Here is a 26,594-nt window from a genome sequence, read left to right on the forward strand (position 1 = left end):
TAAAAAAATTAAGTTTTTTAAACTACACTTAGAAAAAATTTAAATGGCATAGCCCCTGAATATAAAATGTTTGCTAAAGTTTTTAGGACCATAATTTTGAAAAAAAAATTTCATGGAAGAACCCCAGCACCTCTTTCCCGTGAAATTGTTTATCATGTAAATTTTGTCTGCAATAGTGTTTTTGAAAGTTCAATTTCACAATTGGGAAGGGGGAAGGGGCAGAGAATTGATTTCGATCTATTTTTTAAAAAAATATATTGGGGGCACTCCCTGGGCTCCATCCCTTACCCTAACGTTAATAAAATGGCCTATAATCGCATTTTTAAGGTTTCAATTTCTACCACCTTCCGATGAGACAACTTCACCTTTTTGTCCATAAACATCAGCAAAGAAAGTCTAAAATGGCGTTTTTTAAACCTTCTAAGTTTCAAAAATTTTCCCGGGAGAACCCTTAGACCTCCTTTCCTTATCAGATCACAAGTTTACTGAAAACATATTGGTCATAATGAAGCAATCCAAAGCTTTTGTTTCAAATTCACTCCAAGATAAAATTTCGTAAGCGGGGTTTTCTTATAGTTTTAGTTGCCATAAAAAACAATTATTCATTTGCGTCTTTAAATGATTTATCTGGAATTTACAAGGGTATTTTTGATGATTCTGAGATTCCAATTATCTGATAAAAAGAAAAAGCAATAAATTTTGGACTTACACCTTGCACTCTACTTTTAATCCCTCCTTCTTAAGGACATTTTTTCAACAACAACAAAGCAAGTTGACAGGACGCAATTGGACATATGTACATTTATTTTTACTTCATACCGGTCACTGTGTTAAAGAATAAAAGATTGAATGCATTGTATTGTTATTTTTCAAGATTGAATTCGAAACGTTTTATCATCCATTGCGAAAATTAAGCTTATACATTACGTTTAAGTTAAAAAAAACTTGATATCTGTTGTCCTAAAATTTTATCAAAATTGTATCCTAAAATTTTTGAAATCACCACTCCGACCCGTGTAAATGTCAGAAAGCGGGGGCTCGGGGATCTCTCCCACTGTACTGACTAAATAACGAACAAATATAGGAGGCAAAAATTTTTCACCATAATATGTTTTTTTTTTTTTGGGGGTCAGAAATGTTTTTTACTTTTAAATAAGAATGTAACTGCCCCCCCCCCCCCCAAAGCTTGTTCGTTTATTCAAAAAATAAAAAAAGTTATGATTTCCAGCATTGTTAATATTAGTAAGACTCTATCGTTTTTGTTGTGAGGGCCTCAGGATCAGGTTGGCGCCTGGGGCCTCACAATCACATGATCCGCCACTGGTATTTACATGGGCATGGTTTTTGCTGTTTTTTTGGTTTCATATGCATTGAGTGTATGGATGATTCAACAAAAAAAGCAAAATTTTGGTGCATTTGTTACGAAAAACCTGAAAAAATTAAGAAAAAACTTTAAAAGGTTAGCATTATTAAAATATGATATTATGAGAGCTTAATTATTTGTCTTATTTTATTTTTGTAGTTGTGTTTTTCGTAGGTTCGTGAATGTCATAACGGTGAATTATATACTTTAATATTTTAATTAAAAAACATCAAATTAAACTCCTTCGAATCCAACTTGTGCCAAGAACTTAGAGCTGCAGGGTTTATCACTATGTAATATAAAAATTTAATTATACAGTTTGTCGCGGCTTATATGAGTCATAATTTTGTTCTAAACAGCTTTGATTCCATAAAGCGACTGATTCAAAAAAGCTGGATTTCGTTTTTGATGATTTCATTCATTAAGAACGGTTAATTCAATTGTCCACTGTTTCAAAATGTTGAAAATTTGGTGCGGCTACTCTTGGTGTGCCGCCCTTCGTCGTGTAAAGTTGAAAGAAGCTTCAGTGCGCTGAGAAAGCTGAAATTGTATCTAAGGTCGACTATGACACAAAAGCGGTTGAATCATGTTTGCTTTATGCTAAGTTCACAAAAACATCTTGGACGAAATTGATCACAAAAAAAAAAAAAAAAAAAAAAATAGCACGGATATTCGTATCCCATGTGCAGTCTAGAAAAAATGTATTTGTTAGTATTTAATTATTTTCCTTATTGTGTAGTTATGTAAATCAAGATGTACCCGGTTTAAAAGTATCGTATTAAATGTAAACCCATTTTATATATACATATATACACGAATTTTTCTTAATGCAACTTGAAAATGACAGAGTCAGAATGGTCCCCCCCAATAAATTTCAGCTCACGACGCCAATGGAGGTAAGAACCTAAGAACCTGGGCCTCTTCCGAAACAGAATCTTTGCTACACCACAGGGTTTAAGAAAGGAGGATCGGAGTGTTTCCCCAAGCGTTTTTTGAATTGTAGTTCTAAACATATAGTTTTAAACATTAAACGACTATTGGTGATGTTAGGAGAAGGTGATACGAAGTGATTTCGCTCGAAAACGTTTTGAAAATTGAGGTCTTAAAAGTGCCATTGTAGGCCATTTGTGGTAAACGAAGTTCAGAGGATCTCTCTCTAGACAACTTTCTGAAATTGAATGCCAAAAAAACGAAGTTTCAGACGATCTTCGTTGATGTCATAGGCCCTCCTGCAGTAAGTTTCAAAAATGCAACTTAGATTACATTTCATTACCATAAGATAAAAGGAAATGGTTAGGTTCTGCGATTCCTCCGTCCCCCCATCCTAAAGCTACTTTCCTAAATCATTTTATTTATTAAAAGAAAAAAAGGTAGGAGATCCTCCTCCAGATTTTCTTTTTAAAAAACATTTTAGCTGTTTTAGTTTTTCACGACGAAAATTTTCAATTTTCACTCTAATGTTTTTAATTGTTTAAAGTACAAAATTATGCAACCTTAAAACAATCTGTTAACATTTTGAACTTACAGACTAAGATAATTTAAAGCTTTTTTTTTTTTTAGATCGAGGTAGGGTTTAAACGTTTAACATTTTGAATACAGGTGGGTATTTTTTAGTGATACCCATTAAGATAAATTTTTTTTACTTTATTTAAATATCAGAAATCCTGAAACTCTTGATAAATTTCATTTTACGTTAATTTTTTATAACTCAATTTTTAAACACTCATTAGAGTTACTGGTGTGACTTTTCTAGACAAGATTTTGAATCTTTTCCTCTATTTGAAACATATTTTCCTTACTTTTGTACGGGTTTGTGTGTCCTAGGGAGCTATCATGTTTATTTACCTATCGTTTTTTTTTTTAAATTGAAACTTATGTAATTCTATAACGCTTTGGCTATTTTTTTTCTCTGTTTGTTAAATAATGTTTGAAACGTATTTCAGCTGTCTTTGGTTTGGTAAATCGTAATTTTAATGACGTACATGTTTGAATGTTTCTAAATAAATATTTTAAGATTGCATTTTCTTATGAAATTTTACAGCAAAAAAAAACATTCATTCCACCCCACCCCCCCCTCTTTTTCTTTTCTTTTTTGAAACTTTTCACACCGATTTTTTCATCCCTGCAACTTACTTTTATACCTCTTATTTTTCAATATTTACATCATATATTTACCTCTTATTTTTCAATATTTAACGGAAGATACACACACACACACACACACATATATATATATATATATATATATATATATATATATATATATATATATATATATATATATATATATGGGGAAAGATTAAAATAATGCTTTGAAAATATTACGTTAAAATAATCATACCTTTTCTGCTGCATTTCAATAAGCGTTTTTTTTTCTCTCAAATTCAAGTAAAATGCTTTTTCAGATTTTTCCTTACTTGCCACAATGAGAATTATTGTTCATTCACATGCGAATGAAGTTACAAAACTTTAACTTATTTTTTTTTTTTGAATTTATAATGAATAAAATTACTATGCAGGATAGTCACTCAAGTCTTCTGCCAAGCTCGGGAGCCGGACAAACTTAATGCACTTGTATCTCTTCAAGGCTCCAACGCCAATAACCTTTTTCCTTCTTCAGGCAGAAAGTTCACACAGCAGGGGCCGGACAGACCGTCCTTAAGCACACAATAACAGTTAATCCAACTCTTCTCTAATTTTCCCTCGAGCTCCTAGTTCTAGATTCCAGAGAAAGGTTTTTAACAGAAAAGACCTCTGAAGGTCTGACGTTTCTAATGTCACCCCTACACGCGATTACGCCACGCCGACTCCACGACGGCATTTCTGAGTGTTACAATTGGCGGACAAATGTCTTGCTTTAGTTACACAATAAACTTGTGTGGTAGACAAATAGGCATAACCCCTGCGAGTAGAATAAAATTTTGATTTTTACCCGTCAGCCTAGAAAAAAGCGGAAATGGTGCTGAATGTGTATTCAGAAGTTCGTTTCAAAATCAAACACTTAAAATACATACCAATGGGACTTTGTGTTGTAATAAAATCTTTCTCTCTATTTTAATTTTTTTATTATTTCGGCACCCTATGCAGGGCTGTCGCCAGGTGGCATTCGTTTGGGGGGGGGGTGTTAAAACACTGATTTTGCCGACTGACCCCAAATTTTTTTGCCGACAGCAGTATTACAACTAGAAAAAAGTTTTAATGGAGGGGGGGGGGGGGCACATTTGAAAAAAAAAAAAAAATGATAGGGAAGGTAGGAGAGGGGGTCCAGGGGTTCTCCCCGGGAAAAAACTTTTAACTTGTAGTTATAAAACGCAATTTCGGACTTCTCTGCTGATGTTAAGTGAAAAAAAGGTACAGAGGTTTTAAGCGGAAAAATCTAGAAATTAAAGCCTAAAAAAACACGATTATAGACCATTTTAGTGACGTTAGGGAGAGGGATAGAGTTCAGGGACTGCCCCCTTATCGATGTTTTTTAAAATAGATTTAAATCAACTCCTCCTCTCCCTCCAAATTTTCGAAATTGAAGTTTCAAAAACGCAATTGCTAACAAACTTTGAACATTTTTCGTAAAAAAAGATTTTGGGGCTCTTCCCTGGAAATTTTTTTTCAAAATTATGGTCCTAAAAGCTAAAGCAATATTTTATGTTCGGGTGCTATTCCACTGAAGTTATTTGTAAAGTGTAGTCTAAAAACCTAATTAGAAAAAGGTAGTTCGGGGTCCTTGTCCGAATATTTTCTGAAATTCAAGCTTTAAGAACACGATTGTAAGAACGTAAGTTTTCAATATTAGGGCCAGTTACTTTTCAAAATTGAAGCTCAAAAATCAAATTTTAAGCAATTTTCGATATTGTTTGGTATTTGGGAGCGTTCTCCTAGAAATTTTGCGAAACTGAAGAGCTGGGAAACGAAATTTTAGATGCTCCATAAGGCTTTCAATGTTTGTGTGTGATGTGGGGGACTTCGAAGGGATAACATTTTAAAGACCTTATTTTCACACGAATCAGAAAAAATGTTTAAAAAAAGGACAGAAATAGCGTGTGGGTGGGGGGAGGCTTAGCTGACCAGTGAGCAGTAACTATTGAACATTTTTTAATTTAAAGATTTCTTTTTAAAAGGAATTAAGATTTTCCCCTAACATTATTTTTCTTTTCTTATAAAGATCACTTTGTTCTGGTCTTTTCTTCCCTTCAATAATAAAGAAGTTTTTAAAAAACATTCAACTTAGCATTCTAGGGGAGCGGTCCCTGTACCTCCCCCCCCCCCCCCCCTCTGGTTGCGCCACTGACCGGCAGGAAAGAAAGAACCATGGAACCCTTTCTCTTTCTTTAACATCACGAAACGAATGTCGGATTCTGTCCGTCGGACGTTATGTCCCTTGGATGTTTTTGTCCGTTGGACGTTTTGGTCATGGATGTTACATCCGTGGACGTTTTGTCCGAATCCCTCACGAAACATAACCTAAAAGTGCAAGAACTTTAATTTCGAACAACTTCCTTCTCCTCTTAGGTCTCTGCACCCTAAAACTGCGCTTTTGAAATTTCAATACCGAAGATTCTGTGGAGACATCCCTCAATCAAAAATTAGCCTTTAACGCATTTTTAAGATTTCAATTTCAGAAAATTCCGAAATTCTCGCTTTCCCAAACGTTACTAGCAAAGATAGCCCGAACCTAGACCTGAACATGCACTTTTAAGATTTCAATATCAAAATCTTTCCGAGATAAATCCCGAAACACCCCCCTCTCACCTTATGTATTGGAAACTTCAATTTTGAAAAATTTCCCATAGAAATTCCCGACACCCCTAATGTCAGATAGTCTAAAACTGACTTCAATTTTGAAAAAAAAAAAATCGAGAGGCACTAGGGGCGGATACAGAAAAATCTTTTAGAGGGGGCACAGGAAATTGAATAGCCCTCCCCCCCTTTCGATGTTTCGTAACAAAGTTTTAATGACTTTATTTTTAAATGTGCATCTTTTTTATTTATTATATATATGCTTATGTATATATATTTATTTATTCTTGTTTTAAGATTCCTCTTCAGGTCAATGAATCTACTTCTAAGTTCATGAATATTGTGCACTAATATACTTTGAATGTTGACGGAAAACATCTTTAACGTTTCAAGTCATTTAAATACTAAACCCAATATAATGTCACCGAGATGTTAGACAATGAGCGGCTTTACTTAGGAACATTGTCATAATGATTATAAGCGCGAGGGCATGGTTTTTAATTAAACCCATACTTACTTGAGTCTTTTTTTATTTAATTTATAAAGAAAATCATAACTTTATAACATATAAGTTTTACGAAAGAATTCAGAAACAATTTCTGTGTGAATTTCAAAACAGTTGCTGATTTGTTTTTAAAGCCATGATACAGTTGAGATAACATATTGATACTACATGCCGTTTCCATTAAAAATCATGGTTTTTCCAAGAAACTACCATATGAGGCAGTGAGAAGCAAGGGGATGTCCAGTGGATATTTTCAACTTTTGAGTAAAACGCGTTTGAAAATAACATCCTAGGTAGGCTTTCATTGAATTTTTTTTTTCTAAATCATGCTATATAGCAGCAACTACCGGGGCTACGAGTACCATCTCTTGCCACAAGACAGAGGCGAGTTTCACCTACCATGTGTACTGGTTATCACCAAATTTTTAATTTTGCCACTTACATCCCTTTGCTTCTCACTGCCTCATATGATTTCTTTCATTTTCGATTCTTATAAGCTTTTATGGAAATCTATTATTTTGCAAATAGGTTCTTGGATCAAAATGACTTTTTAAGGTGCGCCTACACATTTTTTTTTAATGTTAATTGTTGATTCCATCAAAAAAAAATTGGTGGACGAATCGCGATAATACGGTCCCTTGACTTCGAAACCAGTGAGTTAAATGTATTCTGCAACTCTGGGCCTCTGACTCCAGTAATACTACTTTAGCAATCAAAAATTCTTTTATTTAAAATATGCTATGTGTGTGTTTTGTGTTCTTTTTAATTAACTACTTAAACAAAATGCAAAAGAAATATCATTTAAAAAGTAATAAATAAAATAGTGAAATTAATCCATCTTTTGGGGGGACACGCACCTGTTGCCCCCCCCCCTAAAATCCGCCCACTGAGAGGCACCCAAACCTTTTTTCGACATTACAAAACTTGTCTTAAAATTACTATTTTCGATGTAATTTCAAACATTAACGTTCTGCTCTTGATACAAAAAACCACTCTCCCAGTATCTATGGCAGCAGCTGTCGGGACAACTTCAAACTTTAGCGAATGGAGTAGCGCAAATAGTCAAGAGTGTCTAAATGGTCCAATTCTGTCTGATGTCAATACAGAGTGAAATCAAAGTCTTATTTATCTAAAGAAATTTTGAAAAAAAAAAAAAAAAAAAACAGAAATTTTAATTTTTAATGTTTTAAAACTTTTTTGCGTAAATGTAAGTGAACCGTTAATCTTATGGCAGGTGAAAACACTTCAGTATTTCTCTCTTAATTGAGAAAATATTTTAAGCATATTACTCATGTATAAACTTTGAGGTTATTTATCTCTTTTCAAAAATAACCAGAATCAAGATAGAGTGTATTGGTATTTTAAAATACACTGCGAATATGTAACAGGCAGATTTACACCCAGTTTTCCATCTCAGCACCCTACTTACAACTTCATTTTTTCAGTATTTAATGGAAAAATATAAAAAAAGAGAACCTTAAAATTAGTGCTTTCAAAATATATTAAAATAATCATACCTTTTCTGCTGCATTTCAATGTCTTTTCTCAAACTCAAAGTAACATCGAATGCTTTTAGTTTTTTCCTTACTTGCTACAATATTGCTCATTCCTTGCGAATGAAGTTCAAAACTTAAACTAGTCTTGTGTTGGGGGGGGGGGGGGGGCAGTTCAGAGTGCAGAATAAACAAAATATCTCTTATAGAATAATCACTCAAATCTTCTACTTTTCTAATGTCTGATGCCCATGATGCAGTCAGCAAAAGGCCAGGGAAAAAATGAAAATTAATGCCACTTATCTCATCAGAGCTCCAGCACCAGTAACCAATTTCTTTTTCTGGCGGAAAGCACGACAAAAGGTTCAAAATCAAAAGCACACAACAAACTGATCCAGGACTTCCCTAATTTTCCCTCGAGCTCCAGAGAATGATTCTAACAGAAAAGAGCCTAAAGGTTCGAAGTTTCTAGTGTCACCGCAGTAATCGTCTACTCGGCGGCATTTTCGTGTGCTACAATAGACGAACTAATGTCCTGTTTTCCTGTTACTAGTCATCACGACACAATACACTTCTTTGTTCGACAAATAGGGATCTGTGCCATTTTGAATTTTATTATACACGTCAGCCTAGAAAAAGCGAAAATGATGCTAAATGTGTATTCAGAAGTTTGTTTCAAAATCAAACATTTTATATCTACCAATGTGACTTTGTACCTTAATATTTTAGTTTGTCTTTCATTACGACGCCCCATATATTTTTTCCACTTGCTGTAGTTTTATTGACGATACAGTTTTACAATGAGTAGACGGCCCAAAGCTACGTTTATTAATCTACTTGCATTTTTAAACTGAGGTTTGCCGTTGGTTTCTTTATACTGTACAGAATAATTATTTCGAAAAAAAAAAAAAGTTTGAAACGTACATCGCACTGTAGTTAGGTTATCTTAATGTGTAACACAGATTCTCGAATATTTCTAAATAATAAGATTACATTTTCTTTCTAACCTTTACAAAATAAACACTAAAATGAAATTCAGCCTTGTTTTAGCAAAAAATTTGTGCTTTGAATTTCAAATCTGTTGAAATGGAAAAAATATGACGAAAGGACATAGGGAATTCAGAATCAGCTCTAAAAATAAAAAGCCGATTATAACTGGAATTGCCGACTTAGACAGTTATAGGCACCCCAACGGGAGGTCCCTGTGACCTTCCAAAATGTCCCTCATTTGACAAATTTCGTCTGACAATTCGGCAAATTTGGAGACCTTATTGCATTTTTGAAATTTTCGACTGTCCCTTCTCATGCGTGCGTATTGCATATTCTCCATTAAAAGGTAAAAATGTTGCACGTCAATCTGCATATTACTTTACTCAAAATTTTTTAAAACCAGAATCAATTGAAAAAGATTAAAAAATGCCGACTCTAACTGAAATTTCTCAGTGGGCGCTTATTGTGTTGGGGAAAATAAGTAGTCGTAAATTAAGCAATCGGCATATAGTGAGCAGTTGAAAAAAATGATCCTGTCTGCCATATGAATTTATCAGAATGAACATTAAGCACTGTCATATGGTATGCCTGCACAAACCGTTCATATTTTCTTTTCTCCTGTCAATGCTTATTATTCATTATAAATCTGTGTACCATGTGTACTACATTTTTTAAAAAATCAAACGTTTCGTAAATGCGGAGACTAAAAAGTCAAAAATACCGATTCTGGTTAATTTGACGACTGGGCCGTGCCATATTTCTCATGGACCAGTCAAAGCGCCCTTAAAATGACGCACTAAAGAAAACAGTCGGCGAAAGATTGCCAAACAATCGTGTTTACTGTGCAAAGGAGTGTAAACGGAGATCCCATTATTTATTTTATCTTGCGCCAAGTACCAAAAGGTTAGATATGTGACTTTGCCGACTTCTCTTTTTTAATTTTTTAATTAATAAATGCTTTGAAATTCCGAATTTTTGAAAATGCCGACCCAAACTGATTTTGCCGATTGGATGAAATCACTGGGAGGGTGAGACACCCCCCTCACTCCCCCCTACAGCGACGGTCCTGCATGTATGTTAAAACTACTACACTATTAAACTATACCAATTTTTTTATTGTTTTTTTATTTTGTCTTCATGAAGAGCATGCCATTTTATTGAAAAAAAAAAAGGGCTCACAAGAGTTAAAATAAACAGCACTAGTATTAAACAAATCAGACTTCAGAACAATTTTATTTTTTAAATATCATATACACAGCTTGTGAATTCGAAAATAAAATACAACAGCCAGATATAAATGACAGTAAATGAAGTGAGTGAGAAACAAAAACACTAAGATCTACTAATATGTACTATATTTTTTTCACATTTTAGCCACCATAAGTTCAGAGTTTCTACTGGAATACATGATATCTAAGTCTCGGAAACAATAAATTTAGGACAGAAAAGAAAATTTACTGATAAGGTGATTGCCTGGCATGAGAATTTGATGTTTTGTTGTTGCTTCCAGAGGGTCCATGTTTACGCTTGTGCTTGTTGCTTTTCTTTTTTGATGAAGTATGATCCGGACTATGTAAGAAAAAAAAGAACGATCAAGAGGGGTACAAAATAATTATGAAAAAAGTTAAATCTTCAGAAAAGCATGCATGAATGAAATGTTAAGAATTCATCAGCACGAAGCTTTGAGAAACTGTCACTTATCCAACTTTCTTTTAAAATATTTTCTGCTCTTATGTTTTGTAATCAGGGTTCAAAAACATATTTTCAAAAATATTAAAAATATCCGATATTTTGATACATATCTGATATTTTCACAGCACAAACTAAAGTCTTCAAAATAGTAAATGCATCCTCAAATCATTCTTCATTTTCTTTTATTGATATTACAATGTGTAGACTTATAAAATTGAGGTTTCTTTCATTATTTATATTTAATATTTCATTTAACATTTAAATCTATTTTAATAGTGTTAATTTAGCATTAGCTGTTTAGCTCACTTTTCTTCAGTTTGTTACTTTTACAGTTATATGATTCAGAATTAAATTAATATGCATTAGTCAGTGCACAGTCATAAGACATTTTTTTTTTCTGACCTATGTTTAACATTTAATTTGGCACTTTTAATATGATTTAAAACTGTTACATTACTAATAATTTTTATGAATATAAAATATAAAAGGAATATTATATTACTTTGTTACATTAATGATGGTATTAATACATCATAAGAAATATAGTATGTAACTTTTTGATTATTTTCAATAACACTATTACTATGATTATTATAATTTTTACAATGAAAATACCGTAGTTGAAAAATAAATATAAAAATATCATGATATTTTCAAAATAAATATTGGATATAATATCGTGATATGTATCAGCAAATCCTGTTTGTAATTAAATCACTTAAGAAAATTTTGAAAAATGGACTATTTTCTCCTGTTGTTTTACTTTGGGAGATTTGCAAACGACTAGCAAACCACTTTTCTTTCTAGCTGAGACCAATTTAAACTTTGATATTAAATATTTCCACAACTCCTACAGTCACAACAAAAATAAAAACCCCTTTTAACGGAAATCTTTAGCTCCTTAATTTGTTAATTAATGATTTTACTAGGAAGTTAATATAGACTTCTTTACTAATAATAAAGCTGCAAGTCCTCTCTGGCCGGATCTCTCTCTCTCTGTCCGGATCTCTGTGACGTGCATAACGCCTAGACCGTTCGACCAATTTTCATGAAATTTGGCACAAAGTTAGTTTGTAGCATGGGGGGTGTGCACCTCGAAGCGATTTTTCGAAAATTCAATGTGATTCTTTTTCTATTCCAACTTGAAGAAAAAATTATCAAAAGATGGACGAGTAAATCACTAAATGATCATGACATGGAACCGTAATATGGGTACAAGCCAATGGCGAAAAAAATTCACCGTACATTATTTGTAAATATACAGGCGAACCAAAATACCTTTTAATTTTCTAAAACGGTGCAAACCGTGTGGGTACCACTAGTTAAGATATAAAATGAAGACTAAAAAAATGCACCCAAAACCCAAGATTAAGATGTATGTTGCACGCACCCCTAGACACATTTTGGTAGGCAACCTAGTTGAAAAATATTCCTTCTTTATTAATAATAAAGCTTAAAGTTTGTCTGGATGTCTCTCTGTGAAGTGCATGGGGGTGTGCACCTCAAAGCGACTTTTCGAAAATTGGATTTTGTTCTTTTTCTATTCCAATTTTAAGAATATTTTACTTAGGAAATAAATTATCATAACGTTGGAAGACTAAATTATGAAATTATCATAACTTGGAACCGCTAGTTAATCATAATTATGTATAAAAATTATGGTTACTTTAAAAAACAGGTGAGGGGAGGAAATTTGCAGTGGGATCTTTTACCGTAACCAATGAAGTAGCGCATGAGTGAGGAACACATTCTGATGGGGGATTGAGAATTTCAAGGGTAGTGACGACTTTTTTTAAGAACTAATGTTCCTTTCTGTTAATAAGGATTTTTATATATAGAGAGTCATCATTTCTGTGATAGAAAACTTTACACCACATTTCTCCTCTTTTAATTAAGATGTGAGAAAAATAATCAATCGACATTTATTTTTGAGGGTAATTGTACACTGTGGCAATGCTGAGTACTGCGAAGCAGTAAATAAAAAAATAAGTAATAAACTTAGGTAGAAAGGACACAAAAATATTAACTGTAAAAACGAGACACTATAATAATTATTCATAAACATTGAGAAAAATGACGAAAATTAATCGCAAAATGCACATATAAAATGTCATATATGATGCCATTTTGATTATTATATTCTTTTCAGGAAGGACATTTTTTTAACATGGACAAGTAAAATTCTACAAGCATCGCTCTAATTTTTTTGCAGACTAGTGTTGATCAGTAAGACCAGTGGTAGAGAGTTGCTGGTCTACAGCAGGGTTTCTCAACCTGTTTTAATTTGTGGCCCCCTTTCAAGCGCCGAACTGTGGCTCCCTTTATATTGGATATAAATGTTTTGCATATAAACGCAGAGCTGCCAACTGTGCTACGAAAAAAATCTTAGTTCCTACGAACTACAGCCTTGAACTACGACGCTACGGAAACACGTCCAAAAATTACGATATTCTTTTTTTATAACCTTAAAAAAAATTTCCACCAATACAGATACTGTCCTCAATAGTAATCGTTTAGTTAACAATGCTTTTGTGTTAACTAATACTCCAAATTTTTGCTTGAAAATAAAAGGAATTTATCATACTAAATGATAAAAATAATTTCCAAAATTAACTGGAACTTGTACTAATGTAAAATTTTTTGTAAATCCCGAAAGTAAGCATTCCATCCATTATACCCCCCCCCCCCCCCGCTTTAACAGAAAGTAGGATCATTCGGTAATGCAGTATATAATCTTAATTTTTGCTGATCTTCATTTGCCACTTTCTCAAAAAAAAAAAACACACACACACACAAACATTTTTAGTTCTGCTTGTTATAACGTTTTTTGAATTTTAGTTCCCCTTCCGTGTGCAGGTTTTCTTTTCTAAAAAAAACAAAAGTAAAGCAAACAATATCGCACATATTTTTTTTTTTTTAAATCATGCAAAAGAACAATTAGCCAGTTTCAGAGATTCATTCCCTCCACTTTGTCTCGGCGCATTTTTATGCTAGGCGTTACCGGCGCATTAGAGATGACAACGCTGTGTTGCGTTGAGACGGCAACGTTGTGTTGCAACAACAACGTGCTAGGGCTCCTTTTCTTTTACGTTTCTTTTGTTCATATGTGTTACAAAAGGAACTTATTTGGAACGAACAAATTCGAAACGTACACTAAAACTGAACAATGACACCATGTGGAAAACACGTTAAAAAATTGTCGCAAAACTTAGAAATAACCTAATACTAAAAACTTTATAACAACCTCTATAATTATACGGGTTCGAAAATATCATGATACTTTTGAAAATATCCGATATTTTCCATTAGCACAAACTAAAGTTTCAAAAATAGTCACGCACATCCTCAAATCAATCTTTAATTTCTTATAATTACAATATGAAGACTTAAAATTAATGTTTCTTTCATTATATATCTAATATTTCAGTTTACATTTCTATCAATTTTAATGAAGTTAAATTAGCATTTAGCTTCACTCATTTTTCTTCTGTTAGTTACTTTTACAGTTATATGATTCAAAAATAAGTAATATGCATTAGTCGGTGCACAGTGGTAACACATTTTCTTTTCTTCTGAGCAATATTTAAAATTTAATTAGGCACTTTTAATATGAATTAAAATTGTTACATTACTAATAATTTTATAAATATAAAACACAAGTAAAAAAGGAATATTTTTTACTTTGTTATATTAATGATGTATTGTACATTAAAGAAAATATAGCAAATAACTTTTTGGTTATTTTTAATAATGAATAAACAAAATTGCTATGATTAACATACATTTTATATTGAAAATACCATAGTTGAAAAAAAATATATAGAAAATATCAAAATATCATGATATTTTTAAAATAAATATCAGACATATATCATGATATATATCGACTGATATATATCAGCGAACCCTGATAATTATCCCCCGCCACCTTAAATTTATCAGTTTGGTTTTGAAAATGGGAGGGGGGGGGGGGGGGGAATACTCTCTAGATTTTACTAACATAACTTACTCATTAGGTCTGTTACATTTGTTATGAAATTCATCGTTTTACCCCCCCCCCCCCCCCCCCCACACACACACTCAAAACTCTGCTACAAATTTAGATTTTCAAAAGTTGGCAGCTTTGTGTACACGTGTGTCGCTAGTAATTTTTTGGAGCTTGTTTTATTTGCCATGAATAAGAAATCCACAGTAGCAGTTGTTCTTTTAAATATCAAAACAGATTACCCGTGATAAACCAAAACTACGATTACAGTAAGAGAGAAAGACTACAGCTTAAGAGTGGGAATCGATTGAAAAAGTCCGCTCAGGTTCCAAATTACCTTAAATATATTTTTTATAATTAAAATAGTTATCTCAAAAAAAGTTAACCTTATTTAAATAAAAAGAAAAGGATCAACTGCTATCAAAATAAAGCCAAATGCCTTCTCTCAAAATTATATGCCTTATATTTCAGCAATTTCAAAATATTATTATTTTGAAAAGCAAATATTTTATTTGAACTTGTATTTCTAATACAGAGCATACAATCGTGACTGTGAGAGAAATAAATTGTAGAGTTGTGTTACAAAAACCCTCTCAAGCATATAAACTTAAAAACTGATCATGTTAAGGTAAGAAATTTTTTTACATGAAATGAAGTACAAAGGAAATTTTATGAAGATTGTATTGAAACTAAAATTTGTAATTTCATCAAAAATAAAAGATTTAATTTCCAAAGAAAACAAAAGTTTTAAAATAAGAATTAGGTGAAAGGTTAACAACTTTATAATTATTTTCATTAAGAATGAACTTGTTTGTTGCTTTTACACTTTCGTTGGGAAACGATGCACTAAAAATTTTCAGAAATTGCTAATTGAACCAGACCATCCAATTAATCAATGATCTTTGTCAATGTTAGATGTAATAAGTTTTTTTTTTTTTTTTTGAAGTCAATAAACAAAAAACTAAAAAAATCAAAACCATCATAATAGCTTAGATATTTTAGTACACATATTGTTACTGAAGTTACTGGTTTATAGTTAAAGGGATTTTAACTTGCAGGTATTAATATAAAACACTATTGAAAAGTAGCCTTAAACATTAAATTTAAAAAATTTGTAGAGTTTTACCTTAAAAGCTGTTTGACAAAACCAACCAAACTATTAGAAGTGAATTTACACAAAATTCAAACAATGTCTCCCTGTGTTTCATTTTAAGTTTTTCTTAACTCTCCGAAAGCAAACGAAATCTTGCTCCACTTAAAACGTGAAACATGAGAATGAGCCCTTTCTAGCATCATGATAGTCTTTGCAAGAGATCCTTAAATCAGACTTTTCTTTCAAAATTTATCAGGAAAAATCCATTCAGACAAATGCTTCCCAAATCTCATATTCAATCTTTTTTAATGTTTTTAAATATTTTTTCAATTAAATTCTTTTACTCATTTTGTTTTTATACATACATCAGGAGTATCTTTGTATCAACTGTAAAGATTTAAAAGCATGCTTACATCCGTACAATTGAAATATTAAGATCTATAACAAAATGTTGGTGAAATTATAGAGTCTTATTGTCCTGCATGTGACGGTGGAATGGCCCTTTAGCACATTTGCTGCTTGAGAGAGAGAAAAGTAAAAGGCTAATGAACATTCGTGTTTGTGTTATGATTTTGCTTCACATACATAATTTTATACATTTATACCCATGTTAAAGATTTACTTAAAATTAAGTGAAATATTTTCCCCTCTTCTAAAAGATTTTGTCAATTTAAAATAGTTCAACCATGACCCCTTTTGCAAGGTTCATAAATCCCCCATTTTGAAATTTTTTCCCTTGATTTTTCCTGTGGTCCCCAAAGGCCATACGGCCTCCGTTGAGAAATCCCCATTGATACGGGTATCTCATGAAGTGTAACATAAATATGCATTTCCTTACTTACCTGCCTTTGAATGCTACGGCATTCACATACTTAAGCTTATTCAAACGCTACAGCAAATAGCATCACTAAAATATGTATGGGGGGGGGGGGGGAATTATGAACTGTTCTAAAACCAAAAAACTACTATTTAATGCAATACCTTGAGCCATCAGTAATAGCAAGAACCTCAGGAAGAGGACTTCGAGTTCTCCTCTGTGTATCATAGCCCAGCATAGACCGCATTGGTCTAGTATTGAAAGACTGTGCCTTATGTTGCCATTCTTGATTAAACTGTTCAGCTTCCTCTGCAAAAAAGAAAAAAAAAATGTTTATAGTTTATGTTGGCACATGTACACAATGATTGTTGTTCAACATGATTATATGAATGTAAGAAACATACACACTAATAAATCTTTTAGAGTCCAGGAACTACTTGACATGAACCGCAAGTGTAATACATCTTAAATTACAAAAGTTAAAATGTATCTAGAAAACTTACCAATAACAACTTAAAATGTTGATGTCGACAAAATTTGAAAATTTTCTTCACTTAAAAATAGTTTATTCAACAACCCTGGTATATTCATCTTTTTGACCTTTTATTTTTTTTACTTCATTGCCCCTTTCTTAACTATGAATGCCAACCACGGAACAAAAAAGTGTCCTGCAAAACAGATTACTAGGTCAAAGACTACACATCTATAATTGCTCGTGGCACAAAATTCTAATTAAGTGTTAAATATCATTTATTCATATCAAGGGCCAATCCAGAGACTTACAACCTATTTTTTTGAAAGTCATCGACCATTTAAAACAGATATTGGGGTGTGGGGGAGATATGTAGAGGACCTTAAGAAGTTTAAGCTCAATAGGCATTGTACCGTTTTCTATTCAAGAAATTTTCAGAAAAAAGGTAACCCAAAAACAGCTAATTTTAAAACTGCACATTTGCAAAAAACGCCTAAAAATAAGTTAAACTACTGCGAAAACTTCTTTACTCATTGGATGTTCATATAAATCAGCTTAGCACTCGATTTTATGAGTAAATTTTGATTTAAAAATAACTATTTTTAAATGTTTTTGTGAAGGTGACAATTACATTTTTGTGAAGGTGTTTATTTTATTACTTCATATTTGTGAAAGTACCGATTTTAAAATATGATTTTTGTGAAGGTACCGAAAAACGGTAGTAAAATCCACCTCTGCATATGCATAGTTAGATATTCAATTCTTCCTTCCAAAATTAACAATTATCATAATAGGGGAGAAATTAGTAGCTTGATGAATTTTTTCATAAATTTTATGTTCTGATTATTGATGACAGTTGCAAGCTAGTCCATTGATTTGCATATTTTTGTATCATGCACTGAATATATCCCCATTGAGGCAGTGAAAAGCAAATGGATGTAAGTGGCAAAATTAAAAATTTCGAAATGACTATTGGCAGGCGAATTTCTCCTCTGTCTTGAGGCAAGCGATAGTTATAGTGACACTGCTATAAAACATGATTTAGAAAAAAATCTTAATGAAAGCCTACCAAGCCCTGTAACTTTAAACACATTTTACTCAAAACTTGAATATGTCCACTTTCCTTTGCTTCTCACTGTCAATTGAAAAATAGGGGAAGGGGGGACTGTAGAAATAGGTGAATCAGTGTCACACCCATAAATTAATTTTGAGAATAGCATATTGTCATTTCCAAGAAAGAACCAATATCTTAAGATTATAATTACCATGATAAAGATTAAAGAATATGATGCATCAACCTAATTTCCAGTATTTAAATACCTTCATTGATTGAATGGTTCATTTAAACGCAATTTCGACTAATGTTTCTTTTGAAAACCATCTTTCAGCAATATACGTCATTACAGTCAAGGTGACTAAAACTGTTAAAAGGTAATGGAGATTGGAGAAAATATCTATGTTGCACTCTAGTAAAACTTGTAGAGCAGCGAGTGTTGTACCAATACTTTGTCCCTATAAACGGGGATCAAAGCAATCAATTCACAAAATATATGACATTTTTTTGAAAAAATATAGGACAAAATAAAAGAGGAGAACCGACAAACATGGAACCATTATATGTACAGACCTTATTGGTCTGTTCATTTTTTGCCAGCACAATAAAGTGAAGTAAAATTTGTAATACAAAACTAATAATTAAGAAAAAAATACTTCATTTAAATTTAAAATGATACAGAAATAAATTACACAGAAATGCAGCATTTCTCATTCTTTTTCGATTTGCAGATCAGCAAAAATTTGTGAAAACATTTTGTAGACCAGGAGAGGTTTTTTTTTCCGAAAAATATTAACACTGCAGTAACAAATCTGAAAAAGATTAATTCTAGTAGTCGAACCCAAATGCAACGATCCCTGGTTGTAGAGAACCTTTTAAATGCTCCTAATTGAAGCTCTTTGTCATTAAAGCATTTCCAAACACTAGTAATGATCACTAAACACTAGAGAATCGGCTATAGCAATCCGGAAATATCAAAACATTTCAATTTTTCATAGCAATTGTAGGTATAATTCCTTACTAATATTTCCATAGGCAACCCTCTTTTCACCAGAATACTGCAGTTTGAACCATTCTTTGCCTACTGTTCCTCTGATAATACTGTAAATTTCACTGACTATGGCTACATAAATTAGGCAAGCCAATTTTTTTTTCTGTATGGGATTATGTTATTATTTTGAAATTGAAAAGCAGCAAAAGCGTATTCTCAATTTGCAAGGAATTTTTGGTTTATAAATTCATAGTATTCGCTATGCAGCAAAATCGTAACTCTAAGGTAGCCGTCAGTGTTTAGATCAAATTTTTTATGACAGAAACGAGATAAACAAGTTGTAAGTTCGTTAACAATAGTTGACAAAAAGCTGAATGAAATGTACATGCAACGCAAAAGCTTGCAACCAAAAATGGCATCTTTCTTCCCATGCTATGGATAAAAAGATATATTTCTATAGTTTGTTAGTTACAGAGAACAATACTTAACACTAATATCTTACTTTATTTTATTCTAATTGAAATATTGTGTAACAAAAGCATTCATTATTGAAATATCTTAGCAAGTGTCAACTTTTTTTTTTTTTTTTGAAGATTTGGGTGTAGCGAATCCTTGGTTATAGCGAGAGGGTTCCTTACAACCGGGTTTGACTGTATTTACATTATTTGCACCCACAGATGTTAAAGAATAATAGCATTTCCAGTTTATTTGCATCTGAAGATGTGACGTCACATCTTCAGATATAGTATGATTAAACTGTTTACTGGACTTAGATAACTTCTTTGCACTTTATTTTTCTTCCACATAGCAAAATTGCACTTTAAAAAATGATTAAATATAGTCAAAATAAGATTTAGATGATCCTACTAGAATATTAGAATGATAATTACATGCTTATTTTTGCCAGAATGCTAACCAACTGGTAATGAAAAGCAACTGATTGACATACATATTTTAAAATTAAGATTTTAATCATCACAGATACAAATGTTGTATTTAATTATTGTTAACCCATTTTCAGATGTTTTAAAGTGGGGATTGGGGGTAATTTATTTCAAATATTGCAATTTCTGAAACTTGTTAAATTTAATTTCTACAATAACAAATGATATGAAGTTTTTACTTTAGAACATTCAGGAAACTTTCTTCAGATTGCATTTTGTCTTTAAAAAACTGAAAAAGATACAATTTTTTCAAAGCTTTTTTTTCCCCCCAACAGAAAATGTCAGCTAGATTTTCTAATGCTATGACTAAATAAAATGCTGTTTCTTAGTTGTCCATGGAAATGTGGGATGTAACAAGACCCAAAGCTTCTTATTGTTTTCTTTATAGGATGAAGACCACACTTTGAAAGAAGCAGCAAGATGGTCTACAGTGATCTTCAAGAAATACAATTCCTACTACTGTACTTCAGTACTAATGAATCTTTTAAGCACAAAAGATGAAAAATTGTGAGCAAAAATGAAAAATACCTTGAAGTTGAACTAGACAAGTTTTAGCAACTCCTATACTTCAAATCAGGTTGCATATTTGGATGCTTCACTCGCCAAATCGATTAACTCCATAAAACAAAAAGTCGAGAAAAGTGATGAAGAAGATAGTGCTACCAATTAGAGTGAATGGGCCCTCGTGTTATTCTGCCATCGCAGGATCAGAAATGTAGTGAACCAAAAGTTAAATATAAGTTCACATTCTAAGCATTGATTAAGCAGAAATGAAGATTTCTTTAAAAAGTGCATTTAACTGATTTGGCAACCGAGGCATCCATATATCCCTCTACAACGCCTAGCCTGGATGCAATCACACTGGGTGCAGTAGAATCACATTCTTAGCAAGTTTTATAGAAGTGGATGCATAAAAATGGCTAAAAAGTGTTGATTTTACGCAAAATCAATAAAACTTGATATGTATGTTCTAAAACTCAAAATCCATGACCAATCGTTAGTTTCCATGATTTAAGGGCTTTTTTTTTTTTGCTGAAAATCATGACTTTCTATGATAAGTTTTGACCATGGTCCAAATCCATAACCATACGTGCGGATATCCTGTAACTTTTTATTGATTTTAATGCTGCAACTCATATACAGTCAAACCTCCCTTAAGGGACACTCCCCGTTAGCGGACAGTAAATCAGTCAAGTTTTTTTATTTTTCTGTGTCTAGTAAGATTTTGATCAGCCTTAGTTTTATACCAAGCATTTTTTCTACTCCTTTATGATGTTCTGAGGCTAACCAGTACTGATAAGAGGATTAACACCCCTTTTTTTCTGAAAACAGGAGCCATTCACGTCCAAGCTTATGAAAGTTGTTTTTATTTCATGCACAAAATTCCAGCAAAAAACATTAAAAAAAATCTTTCTCCTTTTACATAGTACCTTGCTTTATCAGTTTGCATGGGAGAGGAATTCATTCCAAAAAAAAAACTCTTGTGCAATTTAACAGTATCCACTTCCCCCTCCCACTATATTTTGGGACACCAGTGTCGGCGCAATGTTCTTACCCTCCAGAAGCTGATGAGAACTGGCACAGTACTGCCAGATTAAGTGAAAAGTAGCCGATTGGGGGATACATTTTGCTTCGTCTAAACGAAAAAGATGCTGAAAATCAACAACATTTATTCCATTCTGCTTGATTGGTTTTGTTCAGCTAGAGCAGGGGTTCTCAAAACTTTTAGACATTGCAATCCCTTTATTAGGCTAGGTATTTTGGCGGTCCCCTAAACTTTTAACTCTGTCTAAACTCTAAAAAAATAACTAAACACTACACAAATGGTTAAATTTTATCCTTAGGAACACAAGTAGTAACTAGTAAAATAAACATGAATTTTGTCTCGCGATTTTTTTTAATAATAAGAGACAGTAGATCTTACAGATTTTATAATTGTGCAATAACATAATTTTCTTCCACATCTTGTGACCCCTGGACACATCCCAAGACGCCCCTAGGGATCACGATCCACCGTTTGAGAACCCCTAAGCTAGAGGAAACAACTTACAAATGCCCTCCTATTTTATTTTCCCAAAAGATTCAGCAGATTATTTATTTCTTGAGTAAGTACACTTATTTTAGCACTACCAGGGCCCAATACAGGTTGATTTTACTACTGCTTTTCGGTACTTTCACAAAAATCTTATTTTAAAATCGGTACTCTCACAAAAATCAAGTTATAAAATCAGCAGCTTCACAAAACTAATTTTGAAAATCGACACAATCTAGAAACAACATTAAAAAAAACGCAAGTTTCACAAAAACCTGTGTTTTAAAATAGAAAACATGTTTTTCTGTTTAGAACATAGTTAACTCATAAAATAAAATGCTAAAATGATTTATATGAACAATCGCTTAGGTAACATCTTTTTCATAGCATTAAACTCAAGTTTCACTCTTTTTCGCAAAATTGCTTTTAAGCAATCTTTTAGCATCAGTTTTAGGGGATGGTGATTTCCTGAATTGTACACAGTAAAAGCTTATTGAGCTGAGATACAATGATATTTTCCCTACCTTTTGAGTCCCCCCCCCCCACCCTCAAAAAAAAAAAAAAAAAAACGTTCAAAATATTAGTTAATGACATTTGCACTTTTCAAACTAACACTTAAATTGCTCTAATTTTCTGAGACAAAAATTAGATTGTGCCTTTTAAAGATCAGAAAATCGATGCTGATAAAAAAAAAAAAAAAACTTTCACAAAAATGGAATATTGATACAGTACTTTCACAAAAATAGGTAGTGAGAAAAAAATCCTGGATTTGCCACTGACTACTCAAATTTAATTTAGAATTTTACTGTATGTGTAGGTTTGTTGTTGTTACTTATGCCACTCGAGAACCCAAGCCTGAGTAGCAATGCTACTCGGTTTTAAGGCAGAGGGGTCGGTTTCCATTTTAATCAAGCACCTATTCTAGGTGGAAGTCCGATTTGGTTCAGACAACACGATAGATGGCAGCACCATCTACGGACAGTTCGATAATTTAGAACCAGACCAAAAGCCGAGTAACTTTCTGGCCTAGCACCTCCAGAGGTATCGTTTCACTTGGAGGACATAGTGACCACGAGCATATTTAACGTCCCCCAGTCACCCTTAGTGAAGACTGGATCTTCCACCGGCTAGGATCGAACCAAGGACCCTCCGGTCACAAGTCCAATGCCTTACCAATCAGGCCACCATGGCCTATGTGTAGAATTAAAATACAAAATCAAAATGTCATTGTAAATTTGGACTTCCCAACAGCGGACACTCTCCATTAACGGACATCAACTTTGGTCCTGACGGTGTCTGCTATTGGGAGGTTTGACTGTAACAAAAATTATCTATTAAATGTTTCTTAGTAATTATAGCATTAAGAATTGTAGTATCATTTTGCAATGGTAATAAAAAAATATAGAATGTGTAGGTACATACCATCATCCAAATTAATATATTCATGGTTTTCTTCTTCTTCACCAGTGTATCGATACTTTTTCTTCTCTATCACGTGACCCCTTTCATTCAAATGATGACCGATTGCCATTTGTTGAAGACCAGTTCTCGAGTCCTGAACAGACTGTCGAGTTTCTTTAACCTATAAGACATGAATATATTAAAATTATGTAAGAATCAATGCATAACTATAAACATGAAAGTTACAAAATTTAAGTAAAAGATCCCTGCTAATACATGTCTATATTAGTCTCCCTGCAGCAAAAACAAAACCTCTTAGCACATTTCTCCCTAAAACAAATTTCTTCATGAGACTACTAATTTGGAGCTTGAATCTTTATGATACAGATATCATTCTCAAGAGAAAAAAATAAAATACTTCCTTTCTAGCAACACCCTGAATTTGAAATTTTTGGGAGGGGGGAAATTCTTAATTCACCAAACGAGCCAGAATTTCACCATATGATAAAAAAGTTGCACACATCATATTCCTACGTCTAATAAGATACATTAGGCATCATTAAAAATAAATCTTCTTAATCGCAGTCATCATGCCACCCTATTCTGTGAATCAACCAGAGTTTACTATAGTTGTTAAATAACATTGTACAGTACAAAATTAGAAATCCTTTATTACATTCCTACAACAATAATGTGTAAAGGTCAAGATTCAGAACATTTCTAAAAACTTGGTGGCCGTGCAGCCATTCTAATCCCATCAGACAAAACAAAAGTCATTCATTCTTATCAATCTTTCGACTTCGTAGCAATTAAAGCAGCCATAGACTCTTCTTCACTTATTCTATTGTCTGCCTATTCATCTCCAGCCGAACCAATAGAGGAATTACCCATAGAATTATCAAATTTCCTGTCCTCCACTTCCCTCATTCCAACAATTTTAGGTGGAGATTTCAATGCACACTCACGTACCTTTGGGTATGCAAAAGATGAGGCACAAGGGAAGGAACTATTGGACTTTACAGCAACTCATAATTTAAACCTCTTGAACACCCTTAATGCTCCACCTCTTTCCTCACCCCATATGGCCGGACATCACATTTTCAAAGAATATAAATGTTAATATTATTTGGCAAGTTCTCGATGAAATTTCTGCTAGCGATCATAAGTATATCTTAATACATTTAGATCAACTCTTTACCAATACCAGATTCATTAGATATAAAACATTTCATGATACTAAGCGCTTCCAAAATCTTCTAAAAATTAAACTTCCACCAATTCTTGATGTCCTGCCATCTCTTACCACACTCGATGATTTAGATTGATTCCTGTCAGCAGGGAAAGACTGTGCGGGGCTGGCATTCAAAAAGAAAACCTTTATCACACCCTCCCCTTCAAACTGGTGGCACACAGGCCTCACTGTTTTCAAAAAATGTGTTACAGCGGGGAGACGCCGTTTTCAATGTCATAGAGGAACGCCCCAGGATACTGAATATGGAATTAATTACAAAAAAGCACTTGCGAAATACAAAAAAAGCATACGCATGGCCAGAACCTCATCCTGGAAAGCATTCTGCAGCAAAATTCAGAATACATTTGGAAAACCATATAAGGTCTCCTTCACCCAGATTCAGAAGAATCCTTCAGTCTTGACATCTTGGACCATTTTTATCCACAACCTACAATTGTTCAACCCTCTTCGCCACCAACTGCACCATCTTCGTTCATACCTTTCACAACAAAAGAAGTAGATCAAGCGATTTGCATGATCCGTAGTAAAAAAGCCCCTGGTAAAGTTGGTCTTGACTTTGTCATATGGAGGATCTTCCATTCCACATTCCCTAACAGATTTCTTTAACAAATGCGTTTTATTGGGCTTCTTCACCACAGCAATGAAAGAAGGAGTGCTAATCCTATTCCTTAAGTCCAGAGACCCTACTCAACTTTCCTCTTTCTGGCCAATTTTACTGCCCGTAGTTTCAAAAATCTTCGAAAAAATATTGTTATTTAGATTACAAAGTTTCCTCTCCCTTAATAACTTCCACCACCCCAACCAATTCGGCTTCACCCCTCGTCGCTCTGTTGATCAAGCATTAGCTTTCCTTTCGATAAAATTGAAAAAGGTATTTCGAGAGGAGATCAAATGGTGCTGATCTCCCTGGACATTGTCTCCGCATTTGACAATTTCCCACGGGATAAAATCAGACACTACCTCTCGGAATCCAACTGCGACGAGGGGCTCCAAAATGTATATGCCAGTTTTCTTTCCCAGAGGAAGATCTTTATACAAACAAGTTAAGGCTCCTTGTCGACCCAAAACCAAAAAGGATGTCCGCAGGGATCATGCAGTGGACCGGAACTGTGGAACCTCGTAGTGGCTTCGCTGCTGCGGCTTTCATAGCCGGCCCACACTCATGTGCAGGCCTTCGCGGATGACATTATTATTCTTGTATCCACGCGTAAAACCTTTGACCTGCAAACCTTTGCCGGGGAAACTCTGACCATGGTTCATGACTGGCTGTTGGAACACAGATTGGAGGCATCAATCAAAATCATGTTATAAGCATCTTAAAGTTCCAAGAGACCTTCAGAGATCCCCGATGATGTTAATGGGCGATTTCTATTTAATCCAGAAGCCCGCTTTTAAATACTTAGGGGGTCTTGATCAACAACCGCTTAAAGTGGACAGCCCATATCGACTATATAAAATCGAAATCTTTGGCAATCTTAATATAAATTTCAAAAATTGGCAGGGGGCAATTGGGGAATTAAATTTAATCAACGGCGTCTACTTTACAAAGCAGTTCTCGAATCATCTCTATTACACGCTTTTGGATTATGGGGTCAATATATGGGTGTCAGAAACATAAACAAGATACATTCAATACAAAGGCGGTTTCTCCTCATTTTAACTGGAGCATACTCAACCACATCTCATTTCGCCTTTTACACACTAGTGGATCTCCCTTGGAACTTACAATACATAATAAAGTTTGGCAATACAAAATCTTTGTACAAAATCAAAATT

At 33.3% G+C, this 26,594-nt stretch overlaps 1 protein-coding gene across 1 annotated transcript in view; it reads right to left on the reverse strand.

Annotated features, from left to right (window-relative positions):
* Positions 1–10,290: 10,290 nt before the first annotated feature.
* Positions 10,291–26,594, reverse strand: part of LOC129229845 (myeloid leukemia factor 2-like) — a 38,167-nt gene continuing 21,863 nt past the window's right edge. The window contains exons 4-6 of the mRNA XM_054864220.1: positions 23,588–23,747; positions 16,837–16,981; positions 10,291–10,654 (exon numbers count right to left, since the gene is read on the reverse strand). Coding sequence (XP_054720195.1) covers positions 10,540–10,654; positions 16,837–16,981; positions 23,588–23,747 — 420 coding nt within the window. The 3' untranslated portion in view covers positions 10,291–10,539. The remainder of the gene's footprint in view (positions 10,655–16,836; positions 16,982–23,587; positions 23,748–26,594) is intronic.

The sequence above is a fragment of the Uloborus diversus genome, chromosome 9 (genome assembly GCF_026930045.1).
Source record: "Uloborus diversus isolate 005 chromosome 9, Udiv.v.3.1, whole genome shotgun sequence".
Taxonomy (NCBI): Eukaryota; Metazoa; Arthropoda; class Arachnida; order Araneae; family Uloboridae; genus Uloborus; species Uloborus diversus.